Source organism: Pongo pygmaeus, chromosome 19, assembly GCF_028885625.2.
Source record: "Pongo pygmaeus isolate AG05252 chromosome 19, NHGRI_mPonPyg2-v2.0_pri, whole genome shotgun sequence".
Lineage (NCBI taxonomy): Eukaryota > Metazoa > Chordata > Mammalia > Primates > Hominidae > Pongo > Pongo pygmaeus.
Window position 1 is genome coordinate 75,642,166 of NC_072392.2, and position 14,714 is coordinate 75,656,879.

Genomic DNA, 14,714 nt, shown 5'->3' on the forward strand with positions numbered 1-14,714 from the left:
TGCCCAGGGGGCCACTCTGTGCCCACATGGGAACCCACACCTGCTTGTAAAGCCGCCCCTCCCTCTGACCAGCAACCAGGACAGTTTGTTGTTCCAAGCAGTGGGCTCATGTCTGTTTTGGCTCAGAACACGGTGGGGAGAGCGGGCCAGGGACCCGCAGGAGGCCTTATCCTTGAAATTTCGTGGGAGACACAACAAGGGGTGGGGGCCTGCAGGTGGGGTGGGGCGAAGCAGGTGATATCCAGCCCAGAGCCCCAGCCTCTCCCCACAGTCTCACCATGGCCCGCACCGTGGTGCTCATCACCGGCTGCTCCTCAGGCATCGGCCTGCACTTGGCCGTACGTCTGGCTTCAGACCCATCCCAGAGCTTCAAAGGTATAGATCGGTAGGGACAGGGAGGGAGAGAAGGGAGGAGCCCTTGGAGGCCAGAAGGGAAGTCAGATCTTCCTCCTCTCCCAAAACCTCCAGTGTATGCCACGTTGAGGGACCTGAAAACACAGGGCCGGCTGTGGGAGGCGGCCGGAGCCCTGGCATGCCCTCCAGGATCCCTGGAGACGTTGCAGCTGGACGTAAGGGACTCAAACTCCGTGGCCGCTGCCCGGGAACACGTGACCGAGGGCCGCGTGGACGTGCTGGGTGAGCCTCCTGGAAACATGGGCTCCTAGGAGCCTTCTCCGCCTTGTGTTGAAACCAACATGTCTCGAGGCCCAGGGAGCATGAGGGAACAGGCCGTGCTGAGGGTGATGCTGAGGCGGGCTGGTCGGGCCTCTGTCCCCGCAGTGTGTAACGCAGGCCTGGGCCTGCTGGGGCCGCTGGGGCCGCTCGGGGAGGACGCCGTGGCCTCTGTGCTGGATGTGAATGTAGTAGGGACTGTGCGGGTGCTGCAGGACTTCTTGCCAGACATGAAGCGGCGCGGTTCGGGACGCGTGTTGGTGACTGGGAGCGTGGGAGGATTGATGGGTGAGTGGCAGGGACCGGGCCCCGGAGCTCCAGATTCTTTGTGTGCGGAGCTGAGCCTTGAAGGCAGGCTCCGCAGGGGGTGGGGTGCAATCAGCTTGGAGGGGCACTGCCTGCCGGGGGATGACCCCCTGGCCGTGGCGCTTCAGGAATCTCGTCTCCCCGTGCTGCCTTTCAATGACGTTTATTGCGCCAGCAAGTTCGCGCTCGAAGGCTTATGCCAGAGTCTGGCGGTTCTGCTGCTGCCCTTTGGGGTCCAGTGAGTCAACACCCCCGTCTCCCCAACCCTCTTAACTCTGACCTAGAGACCCCGAGAACCCTGTCGTGCAGAAGCCGTTCTGGGGTGATCTCCCCTGCCCTCCCTGCCCGGCTTACATTTGCTGTGTGCCAGGCACTTGGGCTGGGCGCATGGCACGCATTGTGCCACTTGCTGACCTGGCTGCTGAAGTGTTGGTATTGTTATGGGGAAGCTCCAGCCCAGAGAGGTTAGGTGACTGGCCCAAGGTCACGCATCCGCCAGGGACCCCGCCAGGTTCGAATTCTGACACCAGGGCTTCCTGGCAGCGTCAGATGGGTTTGGGAGGGCTGTCGAGCAATAACCCGCTATTCAAATGTTCTGGTTATCCCCAGCGCTCTTTCCCCCTTCGGGGCGCAGCGGTGCTGTTCCGGGTCGTGGCCAGGGCCGGGATCGGGGCCGGTGCCGGGGCAGGGGATGGGACTTGGCGCCTGGGTCGCCTCCGTCCCTGCCGACTTGCGGCTCTCGGGCCAGCAGAGTGAGCCTGATAGAGTGCGGCCCTGTGGACACCGCCTTCATGCAGAAGGTGTTGGACGGTCCCCACCAGGCGGTGGACCGCACAAACACCCGGACCTTCCGCCTCTTCCACCAATACCTCCACCACAGCAAGGAGATCTACCGCGAGGAGGCGCAGCACCCTGAGGAGGTGGTGAAGGTGAGCGGGGGGCGGGACTCCGGGAGCGGGGGCGGTGCGTCATCCTGCGCGCAGCCGGGGCCAGAGCTCTCCTCCCGCCGCCGCAGGTCTTCCTCACCGCTATGCGCGCCCCGAAGCCAACCCTGCGCTACTTCACAACCAAGCGCTTCCTGCACCAGCTGCTGATGCGCCTGGACGACCCCTTTGGCTTCGACTACGCCGCCGCCGTGCACCGGGACGTGTTTGCCGACGATCCCGCAGAGGCCGAGGCTGGGACCAAGGCTGGGGCCGGGGCTGGGGCCGAGGCCGGGGGCGGGGCCAGTGGGATGGGAGACCCTGAGCTCGGCGATCCTCTGGCCGCCCCGCAAGAAAGGCTCCGTCAGCCATTGTCTCCCGCTCCCTCCTTTGTCTCCTGGGCCTGTGCGGTCCCTGGGGATGGGGCGGCGGTGGCGGCTGTGAATGGCTAATTAAGACAGATCACGTTAGCCCGTTATATCTGCGTGGCTAGGCGCGATGGCTGTCGCCTATAATCCCAGAGCTTTGGGAGGCCGAGGCAGGAGGATCGCTCCAGCCCAGGAGTTCCAGACCAGCCTGAGCAACATAGTGAGACACCCCATCTCTAACATAAAAAAATTAGCACAGTAGCACCATTCCTTGAGCTCAGGAGTTGGAGGCTGCAGTGGGCATGATCGAGCTACTGCACTCCAGCTTGGGCGATAGAGTGAGACACCGTCAATTAATTAATCAAATCAACCAACCAACCCAACAACTCAGAAACCAAGGTCCAGAAAGAAGCCAGCCCAGGATCATGCCTCAAGTCCACAGTAAAGCCCAGACACAGTCACTGGATCCCCAAGGGGCATCTGCAGGAAGAGCTAGGTGGGACTTGGGTTGGGTAGAGTCAGGTTGTGACCTGGACCCCATTAGCCATGAGACCTCAGGCAAGTTCCTTGCTTTCTCTGAGTCCTTGCTTTTCTTTCCCTTTTCCTTTTTTTCTTTTTATTTTCTTTTGAGACGGAGTTTCGCTCTTGTTGCCCAGCCTGGAGTGCAATGGCGCGGTCTCGGTTCACCACAACCTCTGCCTCCCGGGTTCAAGTGTAGCTAGGATTACAGGCATGTGCCACCACGCCCAGCTAATTTTGTATTTTTAGTAGAGACAAGGTTTCTCCCTGTTGGTCAGACTGGTCTTGGACTCACGACCTCAGGTGATCCGCCCACCCCAGCCTCTCAAAGTGATGGGATTACAGGCATGACCCACCCCATCCGGCCCTCTGAGTCTTTCTTATCTGTAAAATGGGTATAATAATACCTATCTAATGGGTTTTAGTAATGGTGGAGATAATGCCCGAAAGTGCTAGTATAGAGGTTTAATAGCCAGCAAGGACTGTTATTAGAATGAATAGTAATATGACTACTGTCACATTTTGGAAATGTGTAAAGAAGAAAGAGGGCTAAGTGAATCAAAGGGAGACAGCCCCACTCACCCTGTTCTGCCCCAGAGGACTGAGAGATTCCCACCATCTGGGAAGCTGCCGCACGAGGAGGTCCAGCTGGGGCTACAGGACTGGCTACTTTGCTACAATGGCCTGTCTTTCCTGAGCCCAGTGGAGGGTCCCGGGGGGCAGGAGTCATTGATAGGGGCCAGTAGGGTTGTAGAGCCACTGTCTGAACTTCTGTGGAGGTCTGGTGCGGGGAAGGAGTGAACAGATAAGAGGCTAGATGAGGATGCAGCAGAGGAAGGGGGCAGGAGGGCCCCAGGAGGGGGCGGTACCGAGGCAGGGATTCAGCTGGGTCTGAGAGGGAGGGAAGGCTGAGGGGGATGGCCCTTTGGAGTGCGCAGGGACATGACCACAGAAAGCCTGGGAAGTGGAAACAGGAGCCTGCTGGAGTTCTTGGAGCTTTGTGTGGGGCACTGGGGGAAGGAGGCAGGCACTCCACCCTGACCTGCCCCTACCTCCGGATGAAGGTCGTCTCTGCCTGTTGGATGATGTGCTGCCCCTGCTCTTGGAGGAAGAGGCCTCCCAGCCACCCCCTCCTGCCAGTCTCCTTGCCCTGCTGACCCAGACAGATCTGCTATCCCTACAGCATCCAGGAAGGCCACAGGGAGGGGGCCCAGGTGGCATGGGTTTCTGAGGCCTGGGATCTGCTCTCAGTCCCGCTCTCGCCAACCCCCTTTGCCCCTCTGTGACAGTGTGTGTACATATGCGTGCATGTGTGTACCTGTGTGGTGTGGCTCACAAGGTCACCCCTGGGGGTGGGATAATAAGAGGTAAAGTGTGACCCCCTCTCTTCCGTACATTCATACTTTTTTTTCAAGCTTGTGAATATTCACATTGTTAATAATCTTCTGCAGTTCCATGACTTCAAATAGCACTTAGATGCCGATGACCTCCCACCAAAGAAACCCCACTGTCTCCCACAGACTCCAGGTCTGTATCTCCAACTGCCTCCTCAATACAACACCTCCACCTGATGCAATGAACTTAATGTGTCTAAACCCCAATTCCACATTTCCAGTCCTCCTACCGGCTCCTCCCCCAGTCTTCTCTACTTTACTATATGACAACTCCATTTTTCCCAATACTGGTTTTAAAAACCCTGGAGTAGTCCTTGACTCCAGTCTCTCTCACCTTTCAACCAATTCGTCAGCAAATACTGACAGCTCTACCTGTGCTCATCAAAGCATATTCCAAAATCACCCTATTCCAGAGTGCACACCGTCATCTCTCCCTTCAATTACAGCAGTAGCCTCCAAACTAGTTTTCTTGATTCCACTCTTGCCCATCAGCAGTGAAATTACCCCAGAGCAGAAATTAAAATGATCTTTTAGGATGGGCACAGTGGCTCACGCCTGTAATCCCAGCACTTTGGGAGGTGGAGGCTGGCTGATCACCTTAGGTTGGGAGTTCAAGACCATCCTCACCAACATGGAGAAACCCCATCTCTACTAAAAATACAAAAATTAGCCGGACGTGGTGGGACGTGTCTGTAATCCCAACTACTTGGGAGGCTGAGACAGGAGAACTGCTTGAACCCGGGAGGTGGAGGGTGCGGTGAGCCAGAATCGAACCATAGCACTCCAGCCTGGGCAACAAGAGCGAAACTCCGTCTCAAAATAAAATAAAATAATCTTCTAAAAATGACAGAGCCAGGTGGGGTGACACTTTTTTATAATCCCAGCACTTTGGGAGGCCGAGGTGGGCAGATCGCTTGACATCAAGGGTTTGAGACCAGCCTGGCCAACATGGTGAAACTCCGTCTCTACTAAAAATACTAAAAATTAGCTGGGCATGGTGGCAGGTGCCTGTAATCCCAGCTACTCGGGAGGCTGATGCAGGAGAATCGCCTGAACCAGGGAGATGCAGGTTGCAGTGAGCCAAGATCAGGACACTGCACTCCAGCCTAAGCAATACTTTGTCTCAAAAATAAAAAAAGCCTGGGAAACAAAGTGAGACCCCGTCTGTACAAAAAAGTCAAAAATTATTAGCTGGGTGTGGTGGCAGTGATGGCACACACCTGTAGTCCCGGCTACTTGGGAAGCTTTTTAATATTTTTTGCAGAGACTGGGTCTCACTCTGTTACCTGGCCTGGTCTTGAACTCCTGGGCTCCAACAATCCCCTTTCCTGGGCCTCCCAAAGTGCTGGGATTACAGGCATGAGCCACCGTGTCCAGCCTCAAAGGATATTTTAAAGGATAGAAATAAACAGCCATATGAAGAGATACAGATGGGGCGGTCTGGAAGGGTCCAGAGCAGGAGCTTCTATCTCCAGAGTTGGGGTTACATCACCCTCTGGGCCCATTCTGTCAGCCTCCACACGTTCAGTTCTCAGAAGCTCCCGAACCCTGTCCTTTGGGCCTTTTATGGAGAACTCCATTGGCTGTCCATGACTGAAGCATGGACAACTGTGATAATGTGATTGGGCAAAAAGGGTCTGATCTAAGCCCAGCAAGGCCAGTCCAGATTCTTTGGGCCTTTGTGCAGCATTCCTTTCTCCAGGGTATGGGGCAAGGACCCACTCTGGAATGAGGATCCTACAACCCACAATCAGATTAGAGTCCTGCCTTGGGCAGCTGAAAAGAGGGCAGGAGAAGGTCAGAGAGAGGAGAGGCTGTTTTTTGAGGCCTGAGGCACCCCAACATGACAACAAAAAGACTGTAACATGGTCATGTGAGTTATGAGATAGGAACCCTGGGCGAAACCAACACATATACAATCATCTCCCACCTCCCAACGCCTTTACTTTCACAGCCTCTGCAGCAAACTGTGGTCACTGTAATCGCTCCTGTGGCACAGAGGCATACCCAGGGGAATCTGCCCAGGGGGCCACTCTGTGCCCACATGGGAACCCACACCTGCTTGTAAAGCCTCCCCTCCCTCTGACCAGCAACCAGGACAGTTTGTTGTTCCAAGCAGTGGGCTCATGTCTGTTTTGGCTCAGAACAGGGTGGGAAGAGCGGGCCAGGGACCCGCAGGAAGGCTTATCCTTGAGATTGCGTGGGAGACACAACAAGGGGTGAGGGCCTGCAGGCGGGGCGGGGCGAAGCAGGTGATATCCAGCCCAGAGCCCCAGCCTCTCCCCACAGTCTCACCATGGCCCGCACCGTGGTGCTCATCACCGGCTGCTCCTCAGGCATCGGCCTGCACTTGGCCGTACGTCTGGCTTCAGACCCATCCCAGAGCTTCAAAGGTATAGATCGGTAGGGACAGGGAGGGAGAGAAGGGAGGAGCCCTTGGAGGCCAGAAGGGAAGTCAGATCTTCCTCCTCTCCCAAAACCTCCAGTGTATGCCACGTTGAGGGACCTGAAAACACAGGGCCGGCTGTGGGAGGCGGCCCGAGCCCTGGCATGCCCTCCAGGATCCCTGGAGACGTTGCAGCTGGACGTAAGGGACTCAAACTCCGTGGCCGCTGCCCGGGAACGCGTGACCGAGGGCCGCGTGGACGTGCTGGGTGAGCCTCTTGGAAACATATGGGCTCCTAGGAGCCTTCTCCGCCCTGCGTTGAAACCAACATGTCCCCAGGCCCAGGGAGCATGAGGGGACAGGCCGTGCTGAGGGTGATGCTGAGGCGGGCTGGTCGGGCCTCTGTCCCCGCAGTGTGTAACGCAGGCCTGGGCCTGCTGGGGCCGCTGGAGGCGCTGGGGGAGGATGCCATGGCCTCTGTGCTGGACGTGAACGTGGTGGGGACTGTGCGGGTGCTGCAGGCCTTCCTGCCAGACATGAAGAGGCGCGGTTCGGGACGCGTGTTGGTGACCGGGAGCGTGGGAGGATTGATGGGTGAGTGGTAGGGAGTGGCCTCCGCAGCTCCAGATTCTTTGTGTGCGGAGCTAAGCCTTGAAGGCAGGTTCCGCGGGAAGGAGGGGGGAACGGTGGGGGTGCAATCAGCTTGGAGGGGCACCGTCTGCCCGGGGATGACCCCCTGGCCGCTGCGCCTCTGGAACCTCGTCTCCCCACCTAAGGGCTGCCCTTCAATGAGGTTTACTGCGCCAGCAAGTTCGCGCTCGAAGGCTTATGCGAGAGTCTGGCGGTTCTGCTGCTGCCCTTTGGGGTCCAGTGAGTCAACATCCCCGTTCCCCGAACCCTCTGAACTCTGACCTAGAGACCTCGAGCACCCTGTCCTGCGGGAGCCGCTCTGGGGCGATCTCCCTGGCCCTCCCTGCCCGGCTCACATTAGCTGTGTGCCAGGCACTTGGGCTGGGCGCATGGCACACATTGTGCCACCTGCTGACCTGGCTGCTGAAGTGTTGGTATTGTTATGGGGAAGCTCCAGCCCAGAGAGGTTAGGTGACTGGCCCAAGGTCACACAGCGGCCAGGGACCCCGCCAGATTCGAAACCTGACACCAGGGCTCCCTCGTAGCCTCTCCTGGATTTGGGAGGGCTGCTCCGGCAGGAACCCGCGTTTCAAATGTTCTGGTTATCCCTAGCGCCCTTTCCGCCTCACTTCCCAGCGTAGCGGTGCTCCTCTCGGTGGGGGCCTGGGTGCTGCTCGCGGTCGTGGTTGGGGCTGGGACTGGGGTTAGGGCTGCGACTGGGGCCTGGCTCGCGTCCGCCCCCTCCCACTCGTTGCTCTCGGGCCGGCAGCTTGAGCCTGATCGAGTGCGGCCCAGTGCACACTGCCTTCATGGAGAAGGTGTTGGGCAGCCCAGACGAGGTGCTGGACCGCACGGACATCCACACCTTCCACCGCTTCTACCAATACCTCGCCCACAGCAAGCAGGTCTTTCGCGAGGCGGCGCAGAACCCTGAGGAGGTGGCGGAGGTGAGCGCCGGGCTGGACTCCAGGAGCGGGGGCGGTGCGTCCTGCGGCGCGCAGCGGTGGCCATACCTCTCCTCCCGCCGCCGCAGGTCTTCCTCACCGCTTTGCGCGCCCCGAAGCCGACCCTGCGCTACTTCACCACCGAGCGCTTCCTGCCCCTGCTGCGGATGCGCCTGGACGACCCCAGCGGCTCCAACTACGTCACCGCCATGCACCGGGAAGTGTTCGGCGACGATCCGGCAAAGGCCGAGGCTGGGGGCGGGGCCGGGCCGGGGGCAGGGGCGGAGGCCGGGCCCAGTGGGGTGGGGGACCCTGAGCTCGGCGATCCTCCGGCCGCCCGGCAGTAAAGGCTTCCTCAGCCGCTGTCTCCCGCGCCCTTCTTTGTCCCCTGGGTCTGTGTGGTCCCTGGGGATGGGGCGGCGGTAGCAGCTGTGGGTGGCTAATTAAGATAGATCGCGTTAGCCAGTTTTACCAGCGCAGCGAGGCGCGATGGCTGTCGCCTGTAATGCCAGCGCTTTGGGAGGCGGAGGCAGGAGGGTCGCTCAAGCCCCGGAGTTGGAGACCAGCCAGAGCAACATAGTGAGACCCCCATCTCTACAAAAATAAAAAATTTAAAAATCAGCACAGTGGCAGCATTCCTTGAGCCCAGGAGTTGGAGGGTGCAGTGAGCATGATGGGGCCACTGCACTCCAGCCTGGGTGACAGAGTGAGACCCTGTCAATTAATCAAATCAACCAACCAACCCAACAACCCAGAAACCAAGGTCCAGAAAGAAGCCAGCCCAGGATCACACTTTAAGTCCATATTAAAGCCCAGACACAGTCTCTGGATATCCAAGGGGCATCTGCAGGAGGAGTTAGGTGGGAATTGGCTTGGGATAGAGTCAGGTTGTGACTTGGACCCCATTAACCATGAGACCTCAGGCAAGTTCCTTGCTTTCCCTGAGTCTTTCTTTTCTTTCTTTCTTTCTTTTTTTCTGAGACAGAGTTTCACTCTTGTTGCCCAGGCTGGAGTGCAATGGGGCAATGTCGGCTCACCACAATCTCCGCTTCCCAGATTCAAGTGATTCTCCTGCCTCAGCCTCCCAAGTAGCAGGGATACCGGCTAATTTTGTATGTTCAGTAGAGACAGGGTTTCTCCATGTTGGTCAGACTGGTCTCAAACTCTCGACCTTAGGTGATCCGCCTGCCTCGGCCTCTCAGATTGCTGGGCATACAGGCATGAGCCACCGCGTCCGGCCCTCTGAGTCTTTCTTATCTGTAAAATGGGTATAATAATACCTATCTAATGGGTTTTAGTAATGGTGGAGATAATGCCCGAAAGTGCTAGTATAGAGGTTTAATAGCCAGCAAGGACTGTTATTAGAATGAATAGTAATATGACTACTGTCACATTTTGGAAATGTGTAAAGAAGAAAGAGGGCTAAGTGAATCAAAGGGAGACAGCCCCACTCACCCTGTTCTGCCCCAGAGGACTGAGAGATTCCCACCATCTGGGAAGCTGCCGCACGAGGAGGTCCAGCTGGGGCTACAGGACTGGCTACTTTGCTACAATGGCCTGTCTTTCCTGAGCCCAGTGGAGGGTCCCAGGGGGGCAGGAGTCATTGATAGGGGCCAGTAGGGTTGTAGAGCCACTGTCTGAACTTCTGTGGAGGTCTGGTGCGGGGAAGGAGTGAACAGATAAGAGGCTAGATGAGGATGCAGCAGAGGAAGGGGGCAGGAGGGCCCCAGGAGGGGGCGGTACCGAGGCAGGGATTCAGCTGGGTCTGAGAGGGAGGGAAGGCTGAGGGGGATGGCCCTTTGGAGTGCGCAGGGACATGACCACAGAAAGCCTGGGAAGTGGAAACAGGAGACTGCTGGAGTTCTTGGAGCTTTGTGTGGGGCACTGGGGGAAGGAGGCAGGCACTCCACCCTGACCTGCCCCTACCTCCGGATGAAGGTCGTCTCTGCCTGTTGGATGATGTGCTGTCCCTGCTCTTGGAGGAAGAGGCCTCCCAGCCACCCCCTCCTGCCAGTCTCCTTGCCCTGCTGACCCAGACAGATCTGCTATCCCTACAGCATCCAGGAAGGCCACAGGGAGGGGGCCCAGGTGGCATGGGTTTCTGAGGCCTGGGATCTGCTCTCAGTCCCGCTCTCGCCAACCCCCTTTGCCCCTCTGTGACAGTGTGTGTACATATGCGTGCATGTGTGTACCTGTGTGGTGTGGCTCACAAGGTCACCCCTGGGGGTGGGATAATAAGAGGTAAAGTGTGACCCCCTCTCTTCCGTACATTCATACTTTTTTTTCAAGCTTGTGAATATTCACATTGTTAATAATCTTCTGCAGTTCCATGACTTCAAATAGCACTTAGATGCCGATGACCCCCCACCAAAGAAACCCCACTGTCTCCCACAGACTCCAGGTCTGTATCTCCAACTGCCTCCTCAATACAACACCTCCACCTGATGCAATGAACTTAATGTGTCTAAACCCCAATTCCACATTTCCAGTCCTCCTACCGGCTCCTCCCCCAGTCTTCTCTACTTTACTATATGACAACTCCATTTTTCCCAATACTGGTTTTAAAAACCCTGGAGTAGTCCTTGACTCCAGTCTCTCTCACCTTTCAACCAATTCGTCAGCAAATACTGACAGCTCTACCTGTGCTCATCAAAGCATATTCCAAAATCACCCTATTCCAGAGTGCACACCGTCATCTCTCCCTTCAATTACAGCAGTAGCCTCCAAACTAGTTTTCTTGATTCCACTCTTGCCCATCAGCAGTGAAATTACCACAGTGCATTTAAAATGATCTTTTAAAAATGACAGGGCTGGGCGTGATGGCTCATGCCTATAATCGTAGCACTTTGTAAGGCTGAGGCGGACGTTATTGCTTGAGATCAGGAGTTTGAGACCAACCTGGCCAATATGGTGAAACCCTGTGTCTACTAAAAATATAAAAATTAGCCAGGCATGGTGGTGGGAGCCTGTAATCCCAACTGCTCCGGAGGCTGACAAAGGAGAATCGCTTGAACCAGGGAGGTGGAGGCTGCAGTGAGCCAAGATTGGGACACTGCACTCCAGCCTGGGCAACAGAGACTTTGTCTCAAAAAAATAAAAATTGGCCGGGCATGGTGGCTCACGCCTGTAATCCCAGCACTTTGGGAGGCTGAGGCAGGTGGATCACCTGAGGTCAGGAGTTCAAGACCAGCCTGGCCAACAGGGTGAAACCTTGTCTCTACCAAAAACCCAAAAATTAGCCAGGCGTGGTGGCACGTGCCTGTAATCCCAGCTACTCAGGCGGCTGAGACAGAAGAATTGCTTGAACCCGGGAGGCGTACGCTGCAGTGAGTGGAGATTGCGCCATTGTACTCTAGCATGGGCAACAAGAGTGAAACTCCATCTCAAAATAACAATAATAAAATTTAAAAAAAATTAAAATAAAAAAGGGAGCCTGGGCAACAAAGTGATACCCCGTCTCTAGAAAAAAATAAAAAAATTAGTTGGGTGTGGTTGCACGCATCTGTAGTCCCAGCTTCTTGGGAGGCTCACGTGGGAAGACTGTTTGAGCCCAGGAGGTCGAGGCTACAGTAAGCTGTGGGTACACCACTGCACTCCAGCCTGGGCAAGAGAGGGAGACCCTGTCTCGAAAAAGAAAGAAAGAGGCCAGGTGTGGTGGCTACGCCTGTAATCCCAGCACTTTGGGAGCCCAAGGCCGGTGAATCACTTGAGATCAGGAGTTCGAGACCAGCCTGGCCAACATGGTGAAACCCCGTCTCTACTAAAAATACAAAAATTAGCTGGGCGTGGTAGTTTGTGCCTGTAATCCCAGCTACTCGGGAGGCTGAGGCAGGAGAATCGCTTGAACCCGGGAGACGGAGGTTGCAGTGAGCTGAGATTTCTCCACTGTACTCCAGCCTAGGTAAAAAGAGTGAGACTCGGCTGGGTGCGGTGGCTCATGCCTGTAATCCCAGCACTTTGGGAGGCTGAGGCAGGTGGATCACGAGGTCAGGAGATAGAGACCATCCTGGCTAACATGGTGAAACCCCGTCTCTACTAAAAATACAAAAAATTAGCTGGGTGTGGTGGCGGGCACCTGTAGTCCCAGCTACTCGGGAGGCTGAGGCAGGAGAATGGCGTGAACCTGGGAGGTGGAGCTTGCAGTGAGCCAAGATCACGCCACTGCATGCCAGCCTGGGCGACAGAGTGAGACTCCGTCTCAATAAATTAAAAAAAAAAAAAGAAAAAAGGAAGAAAGAAAAAAAAGTAAAAAAGTCTGTTCCTGTGTTTGCTCAGAACACCTTTTATGGTTTCCCATTTCAGTAAAATCCAAGTGTCTTAGGCCGTTTTGTGCTGGCTAAATCAGAAAACCACAGACTGGATAATTTGTAAAGAATCAAAGTTTAGGCTGGGCGCAGTGGCTCACGCCTGTAATCCCAGCACTTTGGGAGGCCGAGGCAGGTGGATCACCTGAGGTCAGGAGTTCAAGACCAGCCTGGCCAACCTGGTGAAACCGTCTCTACTAAAAATACAAAAATTAGCTGGGCGTGGTGGTGGGTGCCTGTAATCCCAGCTACTCAGGAGGTTGAGGCAGGAGAATCACTTGAACCCGGGAGGCAGAGGTTGCAGTGAGCTGAGATCATGCCGTTGCACTCCAGCTTGGGTGACAGTGAGACTCTGTCTTAAAAAAAAAAAAAAAAAAAAGAAGCAGTTTATTTTGCTCACAGCTTCACAGTTTTAGGGGCTGGAAAGTGCAAGAACCTCATGCAGTATCTGGCAAATGGCTGTCCCAGGATGGAAGGGCAGAAGGTGGAAGCGAATGAGAGACAGGAAATTGGGCCAAATGTCATCCATCCGTCAGGAGCCACTCCCACGATAACCGTATTGATCTATTCAAGAGGGCAAAGTCCTCATGATCTAATTATCTTTTTTTTTTTTTCTCCTGCCTCAGCCTCTTGAGAAGCTGGGATTATAGGCGCATGCCACCACGCCCCGCTAATTTTTGTACTTTTAGTAGAGACGGGGTTTCACCACGTTGGTCAGGCTGGTCTCAAACTCCTGATCTCAGGTGGTCCACCTACCTCGGCTTCCCAAAGTGCTGAGATTACAGGCGTGAGCCACCTCGCCCAGCTGACCTAATTACCTCTTAAAGGCCCCACTCTGCCCAGTGCAGTGGCTCAGGCCTGTAATCCCAACACTTTGGGAGGCTGAAGTGGGAGGACTGCTTGAGCTCAGGAGTTGGAAACCAGCCCAGACAACACAGCAAGACCCTGTCTGTATGAAAAAAAAAAAATTTTTTTTAATTAGCCAGGCGCGGTGGCACACATCTGTAGTTCCAGCTGCTCAGGAGGCCAAGGCAGAGGACTGCTTGAGCCCAGGCAGTTGAGGCTGCTGTGAGCCATGATCAACCCACGGCACTCCAGCCTGGGGGACAAGAGTGAGACCCTGTCTCAAAGAGAAAAAAAGTCCCATCTCTTAAGACAGTAGCAATTGAATTTTTTATTTCAACATGAGTTGTGGAAGGGACATTCGAACCATAGCACCAAGGTTCTCCCCAAAGGTCTCCAAGACCTTCTTTGATCTGGCTCCTGCCCCCTTTCTGATCTCATCTCCCACCAATCTCCATCTACATCACCCAGTTCAGCCCTCTTGCCTCAGGGCCTTTGCACTTGGCCCCCTCTGGGTCACATTCCCTGATCTCTGATTCTATGTCTTCCTTCAGATTTTTGCTGTTCTCCTGAACCACCTTATCTAAAATAGTCTCTCCTCTTCTCCACTATAGCTCCCTTACTCTGCTTTACTTTTCTTCTTATCCTTTATCACCAGTAGATATATTATAGATTTGGGTTTTTCAATTTAATTTTTATTTTTTTTGGAGACAGAGTCTCTCTGTCACCCAGGCTGGAGTGCAGTGGCGTGATCTCGGCTCATTGCAATCTCTGCCTCCCAGGTTCAAGCGATTCTCCTGCCTCAGCCTCCCGAGTAGCTGGAATCATAAGTACCGCCACCACACCCGGCTAATTTTTTGTATTTTTAGTAGAGATGGGGTTTCACTATGTTGGCCAGGCTAGTCTTGAACTCCTGACCTCAGGTGATCTGCCTGTGATCTCGGCTCACTGCAAGCTCTTCCTCCCGGGTTCACGCCATTCTCCTGCCTCAGGCTCCGGAGTAGCTGGGACTACAGTCACCTGCCACCATGTCCGGCTAATTTTTATTTGTATTTTTAGTAGAGACGGGGTTTCACCGTGTTAGCCAGGATGGTCTCGATCTCCTGACCTCGTGATCCACCTGCCTCGGCCTCCCAAAGTGCTGGGATTACAGGCGTGAGCCACCGCGCCCGGACGGGAGTTTTGCTCTTGTTGCCCAGGCTAGAGTGCAATGGCACAATCTCGGCTCACCGCGACCTCCGCCCACGGGTTCAGGCGATTCTCCTGCCTCAGCCTCCTGAGTAGCTGGGATTACAGCCATGCGCCACCACGCTCGTCTAATTTTGTATTTTTAGTAGAGACGAGGTTTCTCCATGTTGGTCAGGTTGGTCTCGAACTCCCGACCTCAGATGATCTGCCCGCCTCGGCATCCCAAAGTGCTGGGAT

General features: G+C 55.4%; 2 protein-coding genes across 2 annotated transcripts; both read left to right on the plus strand.

The window, feature by feature from the left end:
* Positions 1-1,568: 1,568 nt before the first annotated feature.
* LOC129017280 (estradiol 17-beta-dehydrogenase 1-like) lies at positions 1,569-2,353 on the plus strand. The gene is made up of 2 exons (XM_054457616.2): positions 1,569-1,907; positions 1,994-2,353. The coding sequence occupies exons 1-2, from the start codon at positions 1,569-1,571 to the stop codon at positions 2,351-2,353; spliced, it is 699 nt and encodes a 232-aa protein (XP_054313591.2).
* Positions 2,354-6,453: 4,100 nt separating this feature from the next.
* Positions 6,454-11,032, plus strand: LOC129017279 (estradiol 17-beta-dehydrogenase 1). Its single transcript, XM_054457614.2, has 6 exons — positions 6,454-6,575; positions 6,669-6,836; positions 6,983-7,162; positions 7,345-7,438; positions 7,968-8,145; positions 8,232-11,032. The coding sequence occupies exons 1-6, from the start codon at positions 6,479-6,481 to the stop codon at positions 8,487-8,489; spliced, it is 975 nt and encodes a 324-aa protein (XP_054313589.1). The 5' UTR covers positions 6,454-6,478; the 3' UTR covers positions 8,490-11,032.
* Positions 11,033-14,714: the final 3,682 nt, after the last annotated feature.